The sequence below is a fragment of the Cheilinus undulatus genome, linkage group 17 (genome assembly GCF_018320785.1).
Source record: "Cheilinus undulatus linkage group 17, ASM1832078v1, whole genome shotgun sequence".
Taxonomy (NCBI): Eukaryota; Metazoa; Chordata; class Actinopteri; order Labriformes; family Labridae; genus Cheilinus; species Cheilinus undulatus.
Window position 1 is genome coordinate 40618637 of NC_054881.1, and position 23506 is coordinate 40642142.

General features: G+C 41.2%; 2 protein-coding genes across 3 annotated transcripts in view; one reads left to right on the forward strand and one right to left on the reverse strand.

Annotated features, from left to right (window-relative positions):
• Positions 1–10506, reverse strand: part of thbs4b (thrombospondin 4b) — a 34832-nt gene extending 24326 nt beyond the window's left edge. Inside the window, exons 1-6 of the mRNA XM_041811003.1 lie at positions 10235–10506; positions 5818–6015; positions 1318–1568; positions 470–572; positions 212–294; positions 45–96 (exon numbers count right to left, since the gene is read on the reverse strand). Coding sequence (XP_041666937.1) covers positions 45–96; positions 212–294; positions 470–572; positions 1318–1568; positions 5818–6015; positions 10235–10313 — 766 coding nt within the window. The 5' untranslated portion in view covers positions 10314–10506. The remainder of the gene's footprint in view (positions 1–44; positions 97–211; positions 295–469; positions 573–1317; positions 1569–5817; positions 6016–10234) is intronic.
• Positions 1–23506, forward strand: part of LOC121525159 (mucin-2) — a 178988-nt gene that overhangs the window by 45105 nt on the left and 110377 nt on the right. The gene's annotated exons all lie outside the window — the stretch shown is intronic.

Consider the following 23506-nt stretch of genomic DNA (forward strand, 5'->3'; position numbering starts at 1 on the left):
GAGGCACAGTCCTGGTGCATGACATGACTGTTATTGGATCTTACCGCAGGCCTGACACTCTGAGATAGTGTTTCTGAGAAAAGATGTCTCTTTGACCTGAAAGAGGTCAAACATAAACAAGTTTATTTGCTGTCGGACAAGCCGTCACGGAGGTGAGGATGGGAGGAAGCAGGGATTAAGTGGCCTCAGAGGGACTGTTTGGGGTAGTTACCTGCTGAATGAGGACGTCTTTCAGCTCATTTATCACCTTCGTTAACTCCAGCATTTGATTGGACAGCTGCTTCGTGTTGACCCCTAAGAGAAAGGCACTGTTATTTTGTTTGAATGGAGCAGAGGTGGGGGATCCTCTGAGTCTGCTCTCAAGTCACTCACACAAACACTGCCTGTTGTTTCCTTACTGTGGGATTGTTTTCTTAAGAAACATTTGGTCATGTCTGTGGGCGTTTTACTCCCACTGAAGGACTCTTACCCAGGCTCTGGACGGAGTCTCTTTGTTGGAAATGGCAGTTTTGAATAGAAGCCACATTCTCAAATGAGTCCCCAACCACCAGCTTGAGCTCGTCTAAACTCTCCTGTTAAAATAAAACAAGTGGATGACAAAAACGTAGAAATATTGTTATCCACTCCTGAGACAGAAACATTGGGTTGTGTACACAAAACTACCTGATTATGCTGTTTAGCAAAACATCATCATCAATTTAAGGCACTATTTTAATGAAGCTGCAGTAGCATATACAACGCCTGTAAAAGTATTCCCCCCCTTGGATGTGTTACCCTTTGAATAATTTTATAAATCCAAAATGGTCAATATAATTTGGCTTTTTGGACAAAAAAATAACAAAAATCTTCTTTAATGACCAGATGAAAAACAATTTCTCCATAATTATGTCACTAAAGTAAAAATATGTACGGTAAAATGAGTGTAGAAATCACTTTGACATTGATTGATCTGGGGGGGGGGGGGTTGTTTTTTTTGCCTAAAGAGCCAAATTATATTTACCATGATTGATTTATAAAATCAACAAAAGGGTTAAACATCCAAGGGGGTGAATACTTTTTATAAGCACTGTATAACCACTAAATGACAGCAATGCATAACTAACACAGGTGGTGGTTAATATGGAATTGTGCCTAATACTGAATGTTCTCAGAGTGTTTTATTAATTCCAGACTGGCCAACTTCTCTGATTTAAATTTGCATTAAATCAACTAGAAAATAAATCACCTAGGAACATCCCTAGACTGCACAGAGATTAGTAGACTTTGTGTCCTTGGAGGGTCTGTTTCTTGTGTGTACACTTTCAGAAGTCGATTTACCTGATCTCTAGCCTGCATGGTCTTCAGCTCCACCGTTCCATAACCTGCAGGTAAACCCTGGAAGGCAGCCGGGAGATCCCTGACTGTCTCCACCAGCCTGCAGTCCAGATGCAGCTCCACCCCACCTGGCCCCTGCTGCTGCAGCCCCTTCAGGTGGAACAACAGTCGGTGCTGCTGGCCGTCTGCCAGCACTAGGTTGTTGAAGGTTACTGAGCTCATCCTCTTGTCACTCCGCAGATAGCGTAACACAGCTTTGAGGGGACAGAGACGGGGAAGAGGAGGCCATGACAGTGGTGGAGAGATAAAAGAGGAGAGAGGATTTAGAGGAGGCATTTACTGTAAAAGGTTTATTCATCTAAATTACAGCAAGACTAACAGTCTACAGCCTTGCTGGCTTCTCTATCAGGCTGTTTTTTATCACAGCAACGCTTTGAGATAGACGGTAATGTCTGATCACATTCAACCAAATACATTATAAAATGTTAATGCTGGTGCTTCACCGAGGCCACATTTACTTTTTAGAAAGAGTATGTGCAACCATATTTTAGATACTTTAATGTTAAAGCACATATCAGAGGGGACAATAAGGGTAAATACATGATGATCTTTGTTAGATGAAACACCTGCATGAAGCCAGGGTTGGACTACAGGATTTTGTTGTCTGTTTCGATGGTAACTATGTCAGAGGCAAACCATGAAGGATACTGACAACAAAGGTTGTTTATCTTTTGCAGAATGTGTTACAAAAAATGTGGGAAATGCATGATATTGAATATTTGGCAATTTCTGATATGCTGATATTTACAAATTTGTTTTAGCCTGAAGCTGATATTGATATAAACATGTAGTTCCACTTTAAAACTTAAGTCCTTTAAAGTTTAAGTGGCTATAAAAGGTTTTCAGCCCCCTTGAATGTTTTACCCTTTAATGATTTTTAGAAATCAGTCTTGGTCAATATAATTTGGCATTTGTTGACATGATTAAAAATCCTTCTGGATTTTTCTATATTTTGTTGCATTTATTTTCCCCTTTGACCTTTACAAGCTTTGTAGGGTTGGCTGCTGAGAAGCATCCCCACAGCATGATGATGCCACCAGTGTGCATCACAGTGAGGATGATGTGTCTGTGATGATGTGAGGTGTTTGGTTTCCACCCAACATGGTGTCTTGTCAGATGGTTAAAAAGGCCCATTTTGGTCTCATCAGACCAAAGAACTTTCTTCCACTTGACCATCGAGTCTCCCACATTTCTTTTGATGAACTCTGGTCTCTTTGCCACCCTCCCATAAAGCTTTGACTGGTGCAGAGTCTCTCCCACCTCAGTTGCTGAAGCTTGGGACTCCTTCTGAGTAGTCACAGGTGTCTTGGTGGCCTCTCTCACTAGTCTCCTTCTTGCCCGCTCACTCAGTTTGCGAGGACGGCCCGATCAAGGCAGATTTACACATGTGCCATACTCCTTCCATTTCTTGATGATGGTTTTAACTGAACTCTGGGGGATGCTCAGTGCCTTGGAATTTTTTTTTGTATCCGTCAACTGACTTATATTTTTAATAACCTTTTCTCTGAGTTGCTTGGGGTGTTCTTTTGTCTTCATGGTGTAATGGTAGCCAAGAATACTGATTAACCAGTGACTTGTTTATACTTTATACTACAATCACTTGAGACACATTGACAGCACTCTGGTCATCCTTATTTCACAAATTGTGGGACTACTAGCACCAGTTGGACGTCAGTTAGTCACTTTGAAGGGGGTAATATTTATGCAGTCACTTATTTCATCTTACATATTTTATCTATCTATTTATCTCCTTTTTTAGTATCCGTCAATTTACTTATATTTTTAATAACCTTTTCTCTGAGTTGCTTGGGGTGTTCTTTTGTCTTCATGGTGTAATGGTAGCCAAGAATACTGATTAACCAGTGACTTGTTTATACTTTATACTACAATCACTTGAGACACATTGACAGCACTCAGGTCATCCTTATTTCACAAATTGTGGGACTACTAGCACCAGTTGGACGTCAGTTAGTCACTTTGAAGGGGGTAATATTTATGCAGTCACTTATTTCATCTTACATATTTTATCTATCTATTTATCTCCTTTTTTAGTATCCGTCAATTTACTTATATTTTTAATAACCTTTTCTCTGAGTTGCTTGGGGTGTTCTTTTGTCTTCATGGTGTAATGGTAGCCAAGAATACTGATTAACCAGTGACTGGACCTTCCAGACAAAGGTGTCTTAGTGATACTGCAATCACTTGAGACCTCAGTTAGTCACTTTAAAGGGGATGAATATTTATGCAGTCACTTATTTAATCTTACATATTTTATCTACTTGACATTACTTTCTAAAAATCTCTTTTCACTGACATTAAAGAACTTTTTCTGTAATTTTTCTCTGCCAAGAAAGCAAAATTATACTAACCATGATTTATTCATAAAATTAATAAAAGAGTAAGACATCCAAGGTGGTGAAAACATTTTGTAGTTACTGTATCAGCTGTGAATATCAGCGAATACAAGGAATTAACCTTTTAAACTAGTAACTGACAATAATATTGCACATTGCTAAAGTCCCACTCCTACAGGCACCTACTATTAAACAAAACTGTTGTTTTAAGGAAGTCTGTACTTTGGCGGTTTATGTAAACATAAAACCCATAGTCTTTTAACATGTTTCAGGATAAGTACAGCTTGATTAACACTGGTTAACATGTTGAACCCATTTAGCATGGTGACGACTTCACAGGCTGAGAAAACAGGAAATTAAAAGATAGCTACAGGAAATAATTATTATATAAAGGAGTCCTGTCAGCAGTGGCCAGAAGCCACTATAAAGTAAACCTGAGTCTTATTAAGTGAAAGGTACAGAATGACTCACTGATGTTCAGATGTAAAAAAAATACATGAAATTAAAAAGTTCTCTGTATCACAGTGCCTGATTCCAACGCTATGAACAACACAAGTTAAATTTAATTTACCATCCTGGTGCTGGGCAGGTGTGACTGTTTTTTAAGATCATTTTTTATAAGCAAAATAAAATCTGCATGTGGTTCCTGTTAACAAAGTTTATGAGAGCAATAAGAGCTAATCAGGACATTAAGATTGTGGGCTGTAAAATCAAAACAATGAGATGAAAAATGCCCTCATGCAGGGTCTCTTGGGCTCTATACCCCTTTGGGACAAAGCTAAAAAAAAAATCCAATTTTTTTGATAGTTCTGAAGATTACTCTGGCTGAATTTTTCTTGTGATGTGTTAAGAGTGGACCGATCTGCTCGGATGAATATCAGGGCTGCAATGATTTTGGATATTTTTGATCTGATATCCTGAATTGGGAAGTAAGCTGATTGATGATGTAAATACAACAGGCACAACAAACTGACGGGCTGTATGGCAGTGCAGGGGTTAGCTGCCCCACAGCAAGGAGGTTGCTGGTTCACTTCCTGGTCAGGGCCTTTCTGTGTGGAGTTTGCATGTTCTCCCTGTGCATGCATGGGTTCTCTCTAGGTCACAGGTGTCAAACTCAAATCCAGCCCATGGAACAGTTAAAGGTTATCTCATATTTCTGTTATAACTGGCCCATCAGTATGAGTTCTGCAGGAGTATAAAAATGTGAACTTATCCTCGATGATTTAAGATATCCTTGTTAAGTCACAAAATCTGAAAAAGTAAGGAGTAAAAATGTTTATATAAGAAGTCAGGAATGTGGGAAAAGAAATTAATTTGTGTTTTAATTTCACATTTTCAATTTCTAACTTCTAACTTTTTTAAATGTCAAAATCATTTATCAGCAGTGCTAAGTTTCATTTTTTTCACAGTTCATGGTTAAAACGGTGACCATGTTAGGCCCTCAGGTTAGTCCTGAATCCAGAATCCGGCCCCTGCTGTGATTGAGTTTGACACCCCTGCTCTAGGTACTCCGGCTTCCTCCCACCACCAAAAACATGCTCAATAGGTTGGTTGATCACTTTAAATTGTCCATAGGTGTGAATGTGAGCGTGCCTGGTTGTCTGTCTCTATATGTCAGGCCCGCGATTGACTGGCAGCTAGTCCAGGGTGTACCCCGCCTCTCGCCCAATGACAGCTGGGATAGGCTCCAGCCCCCACGACCCTGAATGGGATAAGCGGTATAGAAAATGGATAGACAACAAACTGACATCTTACACATGTCCAGCATGCACCACATCATGTGTGTGGGTTTTTCAGCATCTGTGATTGTTCCTGCCTGTCATCTGCCATGTTTATTGTTTATTGCTGGCCACACACTAGACAAACTGAACTGTTGAATCAGTCATTGTTTGTCATGTATGAAGGCTCCCCTTTAATATTTATTTAAGATTTTAAAATCTTTGAGTATGGTCCCGGCTTTAGAGAAAGTTTCAAGGTAATTCTCTGTAGGTTTTCATGCTCGTACTTGACCCTTTTAACTTTAAAACCCGTCATTTAACCCAGTCTTAACACAGAAATATTGATCAGAGCCTCTTTCATGTTCTCCTACCTCTGTTGAGCTTCCCCATCACGGTGAACTCAAAGTACTTGCTGTTGTCCCTGGGGTTGTACAAGCCGAACACGGTGGTTCCGGTCTTGGGCTGCAACTTGAAGGAGGTGAGGATGAAAGCCTCGTTCACGCCTTGCTCGGCCAGACCCCCCTGCAGCAGGTCTGGCAGGCAATCGGGGGAGGTAAGGAGATCATAGACTGTTGATAGATATGGGAAAAAGAGAAATTGTACAACACATGAGTAATAGATGGTGAGATATTAATATTTAAACCCTGCAGCTATGCTTGGATTCTAGAGTAAACACATACTGAGTCGATGAGTACAAGATGATGTTGACCCAGGATTTGTTGATTTTACTGCACAAAACTTGGCACAGAGATTTGGCTCTGAAAAATCACAACAATGTGGGTACTGAACCAAACATAGCAGCTGTAAGTTGCATGCTTTGTTTTTCACTTTTGTTTGCTCTTTGCTTGATAAAGCTGTTATTTTTACCCACAGCTCTCTTACAGGCAGAATTTAGACATAACTACTGACAGGCTGCTTAGTGGGAGTGAAATACCAGAGAGACACCGCACACTTTTACTCATGGTTAGATTCTCTTTTTAATAAAGTAACTCGGGAGCTGGAAAGGCTACAAGAGGATGTGCAGGGAATCTCTAGTCTGCCATCTGCTCACATCATGAATGCACAAGTAGCCTGAAAGCAGTCAGCGAGGTCTACTGTCGTGAGGGAGCAAAATTGTTCCCAAATGCTTGCAGAAATTGGCCGTTGTCAGCCAAGATTGCAAAGCTTGATCCCCAGATGAGATCTCTCCCACTTTTTTTTCATTTATGCCGCCTTTCTGGCCTCTGCTCTCTCTATTTTTTGTCCAGCACATGCTGTATTTTAGGAAAACACTGGGGATTTGAAAATGTGTGCAGTTAAATGTGACAAAGCCACCGAAAAGCTTTTCACTGTGACATCAACATTGCTTTTAACAAAAATGAGATGGATCTTTCACTTGTTGGGTCTTACTCCAACAGAAAGGCGTGCTTATGAATCATTTTGGCCCAATGAATCGATAAAGTCCAAAAATGTATAAATAGCAACAGAACAAATAAACTTCAATGGATGCTTCGTGCCTTTAGAGTCAGTGAAAAGCACCAAACACACACAAGATGCTCACTTGCACTTAAAACACACAGTCCTGCTGCTGTTCATAAATCTTCCGGACATAGGGCTCAGAGGGGGTAAGGGTCGTCTTACTCCACAGATCCTGAGAAAGTGCCTCATTTCACCCCTTGATTAACCTCGAATTTCAAGCTTCATAAAATCAGTACAGCTGAAAGCCATAAAGTAATCCAATTCCTTGTCGTCTCCTTAACACCAGCATATAAATACATCACAGTTACAAATAGCTATAAAGACTACAAACGGTCAGCATTCTTCATTTTACTGCTTACAAATACTTCACAGCTGTTGAAAGCTGTGATTTATTGCAGTGTTATGGTTAGAGGTACCCAGTCAGCCATTAGTAATGATGAAGGACTAACATCACCAACATCAGCCTGTGATGAACATAAACACTGATGTGACATTTTTGCAATAACCATGAGTAATCTGCTTAAGGGAGGCAGAGAACCATTGTATTTCGCCAGTTCTAATAGGGTGGTGTGTATATGATGAGAGATATTCACAGGATGTCTCAAAAACAGCATTAAAACTTTGTTTTAGCTTATGTGGAAAAATTGATCTCAAACTAGGGTTGGCTTGAAACTTGAATTTCAAACTGAGATACAATACTGGTAAAAGTCAAGTAATACTAATAAATAGGACATTTGCAATCACGTGATCCCAAAAGTCCGTTGGGGGTGAAGAAGTGGGGGAGAGCCATTAGGAATGTTAGGATGTGTATCAAATAGCCTATGCATTTGAGTTGTTGTATGGAGAAAGTGTAAATTAAAAATTAAAAAAAAGAAAGAAAGAATGAAATTTTAGTCCTAGAATTGCCTAGAAAAAAATCCACAAGCAGCTACAACTGTACCTGATGACTAGAAGAGTAGTATTGGTCAAACTGAAAGCAAACCTTCAGCTGTTGCTGTTTGTCCATTCACACAATTTTCATTTTATTGAAAGTTCAGCTTAAATTGTAAAAATGCCAAATGAGTCATTTTCTAGAGAGCAGGGACAGAGCAAGATAATGATGGTGGACCGAAGAAAGCAGGGACAGACAGCAAGATGAGGATGATGTAGGAGAAGAAAGCAAGGACAGACAGCAAGATGAGGATGATGTAGGAGAAGAAAGCAAGGACAGACAGCAAGATGAGGATGATGTAGGAGTAGAAAGCAGGGACAGGGAGCAAGATAAAGCTGATGTGGGAGAAGAAAGCAAAGACAGGGAGCAAGATGAGGATGATGTAGGAGAAGAAAGCAGGGACAGGGAGCGAGATGAGGATGATGTAGGAGAAGAAAGCAGGAACAGGGAGCTAGATGAGGATGATGTAGGAGAAGAAAGCAGGGACAGGGAGCGAGATTAGGATGATGTAGGAGTAGAAAGCAGGGACAGGGAGCAAGATGAGGATGTAGGAGAAGAAAGCAAGGACAGGGAGCGAGATGAGGATGATGTAGGAGAAGAAAGCAGGGACAGGGAGCAAGACGAGGATGGTGGAGGAGAAGAAAGCAGGGACAGAGAGCAAGACGAGGATGATGTAGGAGAAGAAAGCAAGGACAGGGAGCGAGATGAGGATGATGTAGGAGAAGAAAGCGGGGTTGAGAGCAAGATGAGGATGATGATGGTAAAAAGGTAAGGACAAGGAGCGAGATGAGGATAGTGGAAAAGAAGTAAGCAGGGGTGGGGAGCAAGATGTTCCATTTCCAAATCCTGTTTTAATACTCAAAGTCTGCCCATGTGTGAGAAAACAAGAAGAGACTCTAATCAGGTGACAATACCAGGACGGCAAAGGATTGATTGAAGGTAGCGAACATCAAATGGCAAAAGTTCTACCAAAAACTTCCAGAATATGAGAAAAGCAATCCCCCGTAGGAGTGCTATTTGAAATGGAAATGCTTAATAATAAATTAAAAATATAGCTAATTGATAAAGGAAATTATAGTTAAAACATACATTTAAATGCATAGATATTTATAAAACAAGGCAACATGTTTTGCTTGGCTGGCTGTCAAAGGGGGGCCCTGTGAAATTTTCTTTCTGGGGGTCCAAAATCCCTACACACACCTCTGGGTATGACAGCTAAAGAATATGCTAACATTTGCTTTAAACTCAATAAAGCTGAAGGGGAAAGGAGTCATCTGCAGGTTTGGGAAATAATTCTCTGTTGGATCATCACTGCAGATGACTCCTTTCCCATTTTCACACTGCTTGATACATTGTTATAGAGTTATTGATTATAGTGGCTTTAAATCTGTACTTCGTCCCAGGGCTGGGTCCTTTTTTGGACAAGTAATCTCGGTGAAGTCATCCTTGAGACATTAATACTGATCAGTGATGCTTTGCAGAGGTCTAATGGCTTTTTTGTGCTACTTAAATCTTATTTACCACAGCTTTTAATTGTTGTCTCTACTTTTGAATGCACCCATGCAGACAATGATCCATTTGCAGCAAAATGATGGATGATGAACCCCATTAATCTGGGCTTGTTTTATACATAACATCAGGAGTGTAGTGCCAAAAGATTGCAGGGATTAATGGGTGCGTTAAAGCTACGCCATCCATCACTGGATGCTAGAAAGTGATAAAATGAAAACATCGATATATCTGCAAGACTTCTGCAGCTCCAGAAAGAAAGAAAGAAGAGAGCCTGTGTGACTTAAAGTTCAACATTGGGCCCAGATCATCTCTGATTATTCCCATGTGTGTGACCCAGCTGGGACTTTGTTTAAATTAATTTGAGCCAGAAAGTTGAACCCTCTGAGCTTGAGTAATCAAGCAAATCTGGCTGGAGAGATATGAGAAGCAGGGTGAGTTTACTTCAGGAGGGAGATTGTGGGTTTAAACTTTGTCTACTTATTAATTTTCTTTGTCTTCTTGCCTCATCTCTCAGCGTTATATGCGTACCTCAGTGAATATCACACGCCATGTCTAATCCTCTGTGTTCTTTGGGTGCGCATATGAAATTCTCTTTCACGGTCTCTGCTTTATCCATTATGCATTGAACTCATACATGGTGTGTCGAAATACCCGGTGGTGGAGCCATTAAATCTTTTTTGACGCATAATAAAAATGCAGGATTACATCACAGCCAGGATGTCAGGAAAAATACACCATTCGAATGAAATCAAAGACATCAGTCTTTCTGTGCGCGTTAAAAATTTAATCTCCCTGTTGCAACCATAATATGACGCAGTTTTTAAAATACCTAAAAACTTTTATTAATTCATATTAAAGCTAATTAAAACACTCAGAATAACACTTACCCAAAGCCTGGGCTTCCACGTGTAAGCACAGTTTTAATAGCAGCTGCCAGGCCAGAATCAGGGCTGTCCAAACACCCATTTTATCCTTCCAGCTGGTCCCAGATCAGCACTTTTTCTGCTGTGACTTATCAGTGGCAGTTTCCCGTATGTCTGCGCCTGCTGTGAGTGGTGCGTTCGTGTTCCTGGCTCCTTTTTGAATCAGAAGTGAGAAAAGACTGTCATGGTAACCTTAAAAGAAGCTGCTGTCTGTCTGTTTATGTGTGAATGTGAGGATTGCAGGAGTCTTTCTGAGGGAGGAGCATGAGGGCCAGGGACCTGCTTTTAAAACCTTCCTCAGACAGCCCCATGCAGAGAAGGAGTGACCTGGGAGAACTCTTTGCATTGGCTACCAGTTCCCACAGGCTCCAGTACGAATTCACTGTACACAAGCGGCTCTGGAACCCTGCTTAAAGTCATGTTTTAACCCAAGCCCTCCAGTTTTTTTCTCACTCTTGAGTTCATGCTTGGGTTGAATTTCCAAAGGGAGAAAAAATGTGTTTCCGGCCTCAAACTGCAGACTCCTCAGTATTCTTTTTTCTTTTTTCACACTCTGGCTGAAACACAGAGTCTTTTCCTTCCAGGGATCATATGTGACACCTTTTCTAAGTGCCCTAATTCCCCCCTCATTCCCAGGGCAAATTCAGGAAATGAGCGCTCCGGAGCTCGCGCCTTAACAAGACGCTTTAGCAGAGCTTCAGACAGGCTGCTGGCTCAAACGGCCTTCAGGTCGTCAGCATGTCTGGCACCAGGCGACTCGCCACATTTGGCGGAGACGAGACGGAAGGCTCAGGTCTTAATGATGTTTGTTTTTCCCTTTTTTCTCTCCCTGTTGTGCCTCATTTTTAAGTCTTATTCCATGGGTGAATGACTACCATTGAAAACAAAAATACTGACTCTGCATTAACGGTATTTGAATCCTCGGTTAGATCATTAAAAGTTGACTCTCAGTGGCTGCAAGCTCATGGTCTTACTGAAAGGATAAACATGGGTATCTGTGGCAACAAGAGGAAGTAAATGAGTCACAGTTTCCATGCATCTACCGCAGGTGTTTCGCTGTGGTTAGCCTGCCCCAGTCTGTTGTGTACTGATCTGGACTCCAACAGAGTGCCCAGAGTTTTATCTTCTCCCTGATTGGTTTTTCAGAATGAGCCTTTACAGACCTGCAGGTTCTGGATCACAAAAACCCCTTCACAGATCTCCATTCATGGTCGACAGCTGCGGTCCGGAGCTCCAGAGACCACATGAAGTCTGCTGCAGGATCTGGGCTTGAGTCACATCATAGTGCGGTGGATGAGGTCAGACAGTGAAGGCTGCCTCTGGCTGGGAGATAAAACCAAACCCCAAATGTGTCTGACAACATCTCCGGACTATTTTTATACGTGATACCAAAAAAAACCAAATCCAGGAGCTCTGATACACTCGTAACTCTGCTTCTCACCACATGTTTAGTTGCCAACAGACACCAAAGATTATAGCATAGCTGGAACCACAATTAGGACAAAAATGTTCTGTTACCAATGACCAGGAGCAATGGTTTCATACATAAAAAGCATTACAAAGAGGGCTTTTTGTGTTCAGCAGGGAGGTCTGACAATTAGCCTTTTAAGGCCAAAAGGCAACGCCACAAAAATGAGCAATTAAAGGTGAATAATTGGAAGCATTTAATGCATTTATAGAGAAACAAAACATGTTTTACTGTATCCAAGAATGAGAAACAGGAGGAAACATGCGTATCAACCAAATGTTTGTTAACTCTAACAAAATCCACAAGGAAAATTAATTCATCAATAGCATGCTGTTTTTGTTGAATATACTTACTTGAATTTTCCACATTAAAACACTACATTTGAGATAAAGTTGCAGTTTTTGTTCTTTTACAGTAATGTGGGATCAATTATCAAGCTCTTAGGATCTCTTCTTTTTTGAGATTATTTCTGGGGCTTTTTGGATAGGTCATCAGAAGGGAGACTGGTTAGTCTCCTGCACCAAATAGTGCAGGAGACTAACCTGACACACCAGATGGATTTGTTTCACACATCCTTCTGGTAAAGCTTCAATAGGAAACGTTTGAGAAAAAGCACAGGCTTTGAAAAAAACTTGGAGTGTGATTGGTTGAACGTTCTGTCTGTCACATCTCTACGGGCCAATCAGAGCAACAAAACGTGACGTAGCTGCTATCGAGCTGCGCATGCGCAGCTACTGAGGAATAATGCGAAACATGGCGAGTATAGACATGTAAGTACTCGACTATTATTGTTTTTGAAAAGAAAACAACTCACTGCTGTTCTTTGTTCTTCTTTTAAAGAGGAAATGTTGCTAAGTTCTGATAAAACTAATCTCGCTAATCTCTTCCTCCATAACTGCACCAGCTCTTGCTGCTGCATGTTTACGTCACGACTCTGCTGCGCCTGAAAGTACTGCCCCGCGTTGCTGATTGTTCCTGTCACTTTCTAACCGGGCCCAAACGGTTCAGATGGGAGCTTTGCAAGATGGATTTGCCGATGAAAAACAAGGAAACGTGTGTCCATCTGCTTTGCAAAGTTAGCAGGAGACTGAATCAATCCCGCTACCAGCGTGTCAAGGACTACACTCTTTATACGTGGGCGGCCGTGCTACCATCTGAGCTAAATCAGCAGAAATGCACCAAACACACCATCCCCACTGTGAAGCTGGATGTCGGCAGCATCATTCTGTGGGGATGCTTTTTGGCAGCCAGCCCTGGAAAGCTTGTAAAGGTAGAGGGCAAAATGAATGCGGTAAAATAAAGGAAAAGCATGGAGGACAATGTTATTCAGTCTGTAAGTAGCTGAGTTGAAGCCCAGGCCTCAACCCAGTGGAGAATTTGTGGCTGTCCCTGCCTGATCCCAGTGCAACCTGACAGAGCTTGAGCAGTTTTACTAAGAAGAACGGAGAAAAATTCCAGTGTCCAGGTGTTCAAGCCTGGTTGATCCTATCCACACAGACTCAGTGCTGCGTTTGCAGCCAAAGGTTTGTGTGTACCTGTTTCTGTCTGTCTACTGTCCTCCTTTCTAAAGAAATGCAAATAAAGCTTAAAAAAATGAAATTGGAGAAAAAAGTAGAAGCAGTATAAAATTTTTACACTACTTCCTCTTTCCCTCTTTATGTGCTTAAAAGCTGTGGTAACCAGCATTATGGTGCATTTCTGCTACTTCCTGTGGTGCAGTGTTAATAAACTTCTGTACAACTGCGTGCACAAAGCATTTTTGGAAACATGTTTTTCAAATGAAATTCCAGCATAGTCTTTTAACCCAAACTTTTCCCCCAGGAACACACTTTTTGGTCCCAATAGTTGAAATCCACTGCTCCAGATAACATCAAAATTAATTTGTGGCCTACAGAGAAACTGACTTTATAACCATGGCTTTTTCAGTCTTTTGTACATACACATGCTGTACTGTTAGGGATGCAATGATGCACTTAAGTTGAGACATGATCGCATTTATCACCTTTTTTTGGTGTAAAAATGTTTGACTTTTAACAAACCGGATTGAAATCAGTGCATTAAATGTGATTCTTCCACTTTAAAACTGAAGATTAAATGGCAAAATATCTCTTTTCCTCATTTGTCTTTATGAATTACAATACTTTTAAATGTATAGATTGTGCAATTACCAATAATATTGTTAATAATAATTTCTCTTTATAAAAAGCAACAACCCTTCAGCCATTGATACCAAACAAGAGAAGCCAAAAGCAGAAAGCCCCCTCTAATAGTTGAAAAGAAGTATTACTATATCGATTTAAATTGACCATACAGTGGTCAATGTGCTGACCACTAAACAGTCATGGAGTTACTCTGATGAGCAGTGCCTGATCTCCTTCAGATCTAACAATTGTACCCCATTTACACGACGTTTTCAAGTGAAAACTCAAAAGTTTTGTAGTGTTTTGGCTGTCTGTTTACACGGCAAAGGTGTTTTAGTGCCTGAAAATGGAACTTTTCGGAAACAGGCTCCAGAGTGGAAGTTTTTCAAAATGTCCCCGTCTCTGTCTCTGTGTAAACAGGGAAACCAGCACTTTCTGAAAACTGACATGCGCACTGTGGCTGCAATAAATCTCCATGCGCGAGTAGGCTTATAACGTATGCGTGGATGGGAAACCCAAAACAAAGATGGCCAACACCAGTGTACTGTTTGTGTTCCTCACTCTTTTGAATTGAACTGTACTTCTCCAACAATGTGTTGATTTACTTAATCTTCATTTGGATCAGCGGAGACGTATTTCGTGCCTGCACCAGATTCTGACTCGACCCATACGCCCTTCGACTGCGTAAGGGTCGAGTCAGAATCTGGTGCAGGCACAAAAATCACACTGCCATCTACTGGCCTGGTATGTATACTACATCATTCTTGGTGTTTCCCACAGTCTTGTGTGAATGTTTTGAAAACGTTGCCGTCAGAACATGGAACTTTTTGGAAAGGAAAACAGAAAACAAAACAAAACGTTGTTGTGTAAATGAGGCATTAGAATCTTTATTTCTTTATACTAGAAAAGCTTGTTCCTCACAGTCTGATAGTCCCTCAGGTGCAAACTCCAAGCAGACTTAAATGTGTTTTGCACTGAGGAGAGGCTTCCATCTAGCCACTCTGCCATAAAGCCCAGATCTGTAGAGGGCTGCAGTCATGGTTGTCCTTCTGAAACTTTCCCATCTCCACACAGGATCTCTGAAGCTCAGTCCGAGTGACCATCAGGTTCTTGGTCACCTCTCTTACTAAGATTCTTTTCCCTCCGATTGCTCAGTTTGGCTGGGCGAACAGCTCATGGAAGAGTCCTGGTTGTGCCAAATTTCTTCCATTTGAGAAATAAGGGCCCTCTATAGAGAGGTGTGTGCCTTTCCAAATCATGCCCAATCAATTTAGTTTACCACAGGTGGACTCCAATCAAGGTGTAGAAACAAATGAAATATATAACACATTAATATGTACAGTATTTTTTCTCATAAGAAGGCACTTTTCTGGTACCATTGAAAAAGATCTTTGCAAACTGTGTGGAAAAAGTTTTTGTCATAGGAGTGATACTATTGAGGTCATTGTTAAATTCACCACATAAAGCTTTTTCTTCACAAAAACGTCTTTCAGTCGACTTACTCCCGTCTCCTCAAGTTGAAGGAATGAACACTCTTTTACAACTCAGCTAACCACAGTCGGTGGTGACCATAAGTCTCCTCACTCCTGCGCTCCATGCTTAAGTGCTCATTACACCGTAGGATGCAACATCTTACAAGCTGTTCTCTGTCTTACCTGATGAAGTTACGTAACGCCAGCCAGTCAGCAAGTCAGAGGGTTCTCATCCAACACCTCATTATATCTGCAGCATCTATCAAAACGTCTACCCGGCCTTATGAAGGGGACTCACGCCAAACCTCAAATTATAGCATTAAATTGCATGAATTTTGGGTATTAGACAGAGTGTAGCTCTGAACTCCAGGGAGAGTTTTATTAAGCAGAGCCACCACATCCTGAAGCTTATTTACACTGCTAACTCATGAGCCAAATTGGTGTGTCATGGTGGATCTATTTTTTGAGTTTCCTGGAATCATCTAAACAGCTTGAAGGTAGTACATAAAATTTAAACATCAAATGTGAGAGATCTGAAATTAAAAATACAATTTATTCTTAGTGAGATGAAGTAGAATTCCCTCAGAAATGAGGCTTGGGTAGTAACAGCAGAAGACAGAAACTTAGTCTTTTGAGGTTTTAAACTCGATATGAAAAATAAAATTGTGATTTCTTACGACAGTCACAGAGTCACTCTGATGACCTCTCAACAGTATCAGAGTCACTCTAATGACCTCTCAAAAGTCAAAGAGCTACTCTGATGACCTCTCAACAGTCACAGTCACTCTGATGACCACTCAACAGTCACAGAGTCACTCTGATGACTTCTCAACACTCACAGAGTCACTCTGATGACCTCTCAACAGTCACAGAGTCGCTCGGATGTCCATTCAACAGCCACAGAGTCACTGTGATGACCTCTCAACAGTCACAGAGTCAATCTGATGACCTCTCAACAGTCACAGAGTCACTCTGATGACCTCTCAACGGTCACAGAGTTTCTTTCATGACCTCTCAACAGCATCAGAGTTTCTTTCATGACCTCTCAACATTCACAGTCACTCTGATGACCTCTCAACAGTCACAGTCACTCTGATGACCTCTCAACAGTCACAGAGTCGCTTGGATGTCCACTCAACAGTCACAGAGTCAATCTGATGACCTCTCAACAGTCACAGAGTCACTCTGATGACCTCTCAACAGTCACAGAGTCACGCTAATGTCCACTCAGCAGTCACAGAGTCACTCTGATAACCACTCAACAGTCACAGAGTCACTCTGATGACCTCTCAACAGTCACAGAGTCACTCTGATGACCTCTCAACAGTCACAGAGTCACTCTGATGACCTCTCAACAGCATCAGAGTTTCTTTGATGACCTCTCAACATTCACAGAGTCACTCTGATGTCCACTCAACAGTCACAGAGTCACTCTGATGTCCACTCAACAGTCACAGAGTCACTCTGATAACCACTCAATAGTCACAGAGTCACTCTGATGACCACTCAACAGTCACAGAGTCACTCGGATGTCCATTCAACAGCCACAGAGTCACTGTGATGACCTCTCAACAGTCACAGAGTCAATCTGATGACCTCTCAACAGTCACAGAGTCACTCTGATGACCTCTCAACGGTATCAGAGTTTCTTTCATGACCTCTCAACAGCATCAGAGTTTCTTTCATGACCTCTCAACAGCATCAGAGTTTCTTTCATGACCTCTCAACATTCACAGAGTCACTCTGATGTCCACTCAACAGTCACAGAGTCACTCTGATGTCCACTCAACAGTCACAGAGTCGCTTGGATGTCCACTCAACAGTCACAGAGTCACTCTGATGACCTCTCAACAGTCACAGAGTCACTCTGATGACCTCTCAACAGTCACAGAGTCACGCTAATGTCCACTCAGCAGTCACAGACTCACTCTGATAACCACTCAACAGTCACAGAGTCACTCTGATAACCACTCAACAGTCACAGAGTCACTCTGATGACCTCTCAACAGTCACAGAGTCACTCTGATGACCTCTCAACAGCATCAGAGTTTCTTTGATGACCTCTCAACATTCACAGACTCACTCTGAGGACCTCTCAACAGTCACAGAGTCACTCTGATGTCCACTCAACAGTCACAGAGTCACTCTGATAACCACTCAATAGTCACAGAGTCACTCTGATGACCACTCAACAGTCACAGAGTCACTCTGATGTCTTCTCTTTTTGCACTACAGCCATTCTTGGCTTTCAAATTTCTGTTATTGTACAACTTTGTTTATATATTAAACTGCTGTTACTGTCAATATCTAAGACCTGTATTTAAAATAATCTGTTTATGGTGTTCATATTTGTATATAGACATACATGTACTGTAAATATGTTATAAAACTTCTCTTTTCTTTATAATTTTTATATTTGTAATTGGGATTTGTTTTGTCAGGCTTCTGCCTTTTGCTTTGTTGCTTTTAATTCAAATATTTCTGAAAATTGTAGGAAACAGCTGAGGATATTGTTTGCTCTTACATTTCTCCATATACTTCCTCTATATTACCTCATTGTGGATGCTCTAACATAAATCTGAAACACTTGGACAAACATGGCGATGCACTAGAAGATTAATGATAGGTGCAACAAAGGTTTTCTCAGGATAGCTGCAGTTCAATGGAAGAACATAACGTTTCTAAAACAACAATGTGGTTCCAGTGTCTCGCTGATTTTCCCGGTATTATGCAAGGGTTACTTAAAGACTGCCCCCACAAAGCTGCTGCTAGATGTTGCGTTTGATGGTTTTGCCATGTGTAAGCTCTGAGTTCACTCTCAGACTATCCAGCTGCTCCTTCAGTCACTCACACCAGCTGGATACGCTCATGCTCTCTCGCTCCGTCTCAGTTCGTGTCTCACCTACACCTACACGCCTCATACTGTAGATGGGGAGTGCTGTAAATCATCGCTGTGGATACTTGACACCAAGTCGACCACGCAGTTCTGTAAATCTCTTTGTTTCTCACGCTAACACCTTAAATGTAACCTACACGATTGCTTGACCTTTTCTTTTTTAGCCCAGCTTCACTTCTGAGATGGTAATGTTAGAAATCCACTTCTTTATGTAAGGGTGAAATGTTTAAGAACTATAGGAGGAAGTGCCTTGAAATTTAAGTTAACATCAAGGTCACCAAGGGATATAGATCATGATGGCCCCCTGACTTGACTTAAAAAGGAGAATGAAGCTGTTTGCTCACATACAGTGCCTATATAAAGTATTCAGTCCTTTTATTGATTTTATAAATCAATCATGGTCAATGTAATTTGGCATTTTTGTCAAAAAATATTTACTATAAAAATCTCTTTGATGTCAACATAAAAACAGATTTTTACAAAGTGAAATTAAATAGATCATGTAATGTCGAGTAAGTTGTTGCATAAATATTCACCCCCTTCAAGTCAATATTTAGTAGAGTCACCTTTGACTGCAATCACAGCAGAGTCTTTGTGGATTGGTCTCATTCAGGCTCAAACATCTGGACTCTGCAATTTTCTTCTTTGCAAAACTGCTCAAGCTCTGTCAGGTTGCACGGAATCGGCTGTGAACCGCCCTTTTCAAGTCCAGCCACAAATCCTCTTTTGGATTGAGGTCTGGGCTTTGATTCAGAACATTCACCTTGTTGTCTTTAAACCATTTCTGTGAAGCTTTTGCTGTATGGTTCGGGTCATTGTCTTGCTTTAGAATAAATCTTCTCCCAAGTCCAGTTTATCTTGCAGGCTGAATAAGACAATCCCCCTGGATAACCTCTGCCTTTACAAGCCTTCAAGGGCTGGCTGCCAAGAAGCATCCCCACAGCATGATACCCCTGATTTGCTGAATCGATATTGAATTGAGGGTGGAAATATTGCAATGCATTGATTAATCGATATTTTTACCCAGCCCTACTCTCCCATAAAGCTCTGACTGGTGAAGAATCCAGCCATCAGTTGTTCTCTGCAGAGTCTCTTTCATCCCAGCTGCTGAAGCTTGGAACTCCTTCAGAGTAGTCATGGGTGTCTTGGTGGCCTCTCTCACTTGTCTCCTTCTTGCACGTTTGCTCAGTTTGTGAGGACGGCTGGAAATAGGCAGATTTACACATGTGACATATTCCTTCATTTCTGCATGATGGATTTATGGATTTCAGTGCCTTCAACATATTTTTGTATCCATCCCCTGACTTTTAATTTTTAGTAACATTTTCTCTGAGTTGCTTGGAGTGTTCCTTTGTCACCATGTTGTAATGGTAGCCAGGAATACTGATGAACCAGGGTCTGGTCCATCCATACACAGGTGTCTTTATACTACAGTCACTTGAGAATATAAATGTGAGACTACTAGCACCAATTGGTTGGACCTCTGTTGAATTAGGACTGTCACTTTAAAGGGGGTGAATATTTATGCAGTCACTTATTTTACCAAACACATTTTTAGTTAATTGACATTACTTTGTAGAAATCTGTTTTCACTTTGGTATTAAATAGATTGTTTTGTATACATTTGGTCAAAAAAGCCAAATTATATCGACTATGACTGAAATATAAAATCATTAAAAGGGTAAAACATCCAAGGGGCTGAATACTTTTTATAAGCACTGTACATGGGAAGGAAAAACTTTGAATATAAATGTTCACTCCTGCCTCCTGCAGTGAATTGGATATTTTAGTTTGTCAAATTTGGAAAGTTACAGAAATTTCTGGCCACATCATGACAAAGTTCTGAAAGTTTTGTGTGTTCAGGTTGGAGTGGGAGTCTAAAAGCTGTTCCTTCATCTGACAAGCACATGTGATGAAGCATACAGGCAGATTTATTCCTGTTCTTCCTCTTCTGTTATGAACTTAAATACATTTTTGTGTAAAAAAAAACACTTCTATTTTTTACTCCCGTCATCATGTTCAGAAAGGCTTCTTTGTAGCGAAGCATCATCAAAAGACTTCTTCAGGATGTGAGGACAAAACACACCTACACTGCACTGAGCAGCTTGTTTACATAGAACGAACAGCACACCATTGTTCTCCATTGAGTCTTACTCCAGGTGCTCTCATTAATCCTTCATAGTTCTGGCACGTTGAGAGCAAGCGTGTCTGGGCTGGAAAGGTCCGCCATACGGTGGGAAACAGCGCATAGTGGGAGAGCACACAAGGTCATTTTTTCAAGTCGAATTGTGAAAAGTTTCAGAGATGTAAAAAGGTTTTTCTAAATGTGGTTCTGATTCATCTGAATTCCACTCACATCTGAGGCAGCACACAGCAGCCTCCCCCTTAAAACTGTTTATTGAGCCACATTTTAAATTTAAAGGATGAATTTCTTTATTGTGCATGAGCGTAACTATTAAAACCCACAGGCTCGGATCAAAACCTTGTGTAGGAGTGCTGGTTTTGTAAGCTGCATGTTTGTCTGATATTTGAGAGGGAGTACGTCATTCAGTTATGTAGAATTAAAATCTACAATTCCTTATAATAAGCGGTTCATGAGGGGGAAGTGGGCCACATGTGGTAAAGTGAAGTTACTTGAGATAGAGGCTTCGAGTTAGTAGTGACCTTGTGTGAATGTTAAAGCAGGGATTTGGTGCCAGTTAGACTGAATTTCTTTGTTGCATCCAAACCCTTTGAAACTGGACTCTATATTTCCTGTCTAGCAGTATAGGAGCGGGAAGATAATGCTTTTCCCAGAGAGACAGATGTCCGATCTCAACAGTTCAGCCCAGGAAATGAACAGATTTCTTCCACATTGTGTCTCAGCTTCTGTCTCCTCCACCTCCAACAGATACAAGAGACGACACATGAGGAGGGTCCAGATTTTCTTGCGCAAACCAAATTCTTAGACACCTTTTCACCATTTACTGAAAGTCTGACACCAGGAATAATCACGTGTTGCATTTAAGGCTGTCCACTGTACTAAATGTCCTCTCTCAGGGAGGATATTACAGGGTAGACGGATCTTAACACAGTCCCCTGCTAGGAAAAGTCACAGAGGTTCGCAGCAAACAGGGGATATAACCGTGTAAGAACATAGCGATTTACAACGGCTTGTCCCAGCTGTGACTGCCTGTTTGCCCCAAGCTGAGGATAAATGATTCTAGGGGGGGTGATCCGGGACAATCCACAGGCTAACATTCACAGCTTAAAGGATAATTCTGGTCTATTTTCATAGCTTTTCCTGTAATTTTGCTCGGCTAAGTTCTCATCAAAGACAAACAAAGAGATGTGGGAACAGAGTGACAAAGGCATGACGGTGCAAAAACCAAGTGGATAAGATCTTAAGCCAACAGTACAGCTTGAAAAGTTTCTGTAGCTTTTTTATGGAAACTTGTCAGTGGGAAACAAAATCTGCCTCTGCAATTTTACAGTCTTTGTGCACATTTACCATGGTCAGCTAGTCACCAATGGATATTTGAAGGCAAACGCCAGCATGACCTCTGTTAAACATAGCATTTATGCTAGTCGACTTCCAGGTCAAAGTCTGGAATGGGAACTGTGGAGGAAGTGCAGAACGCTTAGTCAAGTTTGGATCTGACTTAAAGAAATTATTTCTAGAATAATTTCAACCAGTTGACAAGTTTACATGTATTTAAAAATCCAGTTTTAGTCTATTAAGGTGATAATTAATGCGCAGCTCTTGAGCCACATGTGGCTCATTTGTGGCAACTAAGTCTTAGGCCAGCCACGCACTAGACGATTTTTCAATCTGAAACGATTTTAAAACCATGAGAGACCCCAGACTTCAGGACAATTTCCAAAGATTTTTCATCTTTAATCCTCTGAATGCACACACTAGACTACTCAGCCAGACTGTCAGATCACTGGAGACCACACACCTGCCGACCTGCCTACGACCTCGCGTGATCACGTGACTTCAGAAAAAAACAAAACACAGATGTCTGTCGATACCGTCTTGCTGTCTCTCCACAACAGGCTGTCCTGGTGTGTGTTACAGGTGCAGCAACAATCATAAAACAGGAGAAGACTCAGGACAAAATCCTGGCTGGCATTAAGGTACAGTTGTGTGTATGGTTGTGAGTGGTGAAAGTACGTATGATTCGTCTGGTGAGGCTACTGGTGTTCTCGCTCTCATTGGTTGTTGTGGGTACTCCGTCAGCGGCACTACGACCTAGAATCGTAAATAGCACACGTTTGATATTTACGATTCAGGGTCTGGGAGGCTACGACGCGATTTGGAGCAGTAAATGAATCGTGTTGACACCACATACATGCAGACTACTCAGACAAATAATTGTTTGCGACGAGGCTCCAGTCGGTATACGCCCCCACAGTTGTTGCGGGAGGCAAATCTTCCTGTAGTGTGTGGCCGGCCTTACTTGGGAAAATAATTCCACCAGAAACATGAAAAAAGGGAACTTCTGACCTCAAAAATGATCCGTTACAGGTTACACTTAAACAGTAGGCTTTATATGTCAAATTTAAGTGTAAACTTTAACTTCCTACGACCTCATGGTTTGGTTTTTGCTCTGATATCATTGTCAGCTGTGAGGCCTTCTGATAGAGAGATGTGTGCCTTTCCAAATCATGTCCAATCAGTTTAATTTACCACAGGCGGACTTCCATCAAGGTGTAGAAACATCTCAGCAAAGATCAGAGAAATGGGAGGAACCTGAGCTACATTTCAAGTGTTTTTTGCAGAGGGTCTGAATACTTGTCAGTGTGATAGTTCAGTATTTGTTTGGTTTTTTTATGTACATACAACAATTTTGAAATTCTGTTTTGACTTTGGCATGATGGGTTATATTAATGAGGATATTGATGTTCTATGTAATGTTGTATGTATAAATGTTAATTTTAGCATCAGGCCTCAACTAGGTTTGGGCAGTATTTGTTTTCTATTACCATCATACCCTCCCTGAATTTTACTGGGGCCAACCCTCCCTGAATTTTACTGGGGCCAATTTAAAACGTGTTATAGTTAATCAAGTGAATAGCATTAGTTCAGCTCAATAAAACTGAGGTCAGCTGATCTCACACAAGCTCTTATCAGCTGATGGCCAGCTGATTTGCTTTTAAGCACCTGATTGGCTAATCGCACTCATGCTGCCATATTTAAATTGCTCTAGCCTGACTATGCTTTTCTGTTTCCTCTGCGAGCAACTTTACAACCCTCCTCCAACCCAGCTCCTCCTT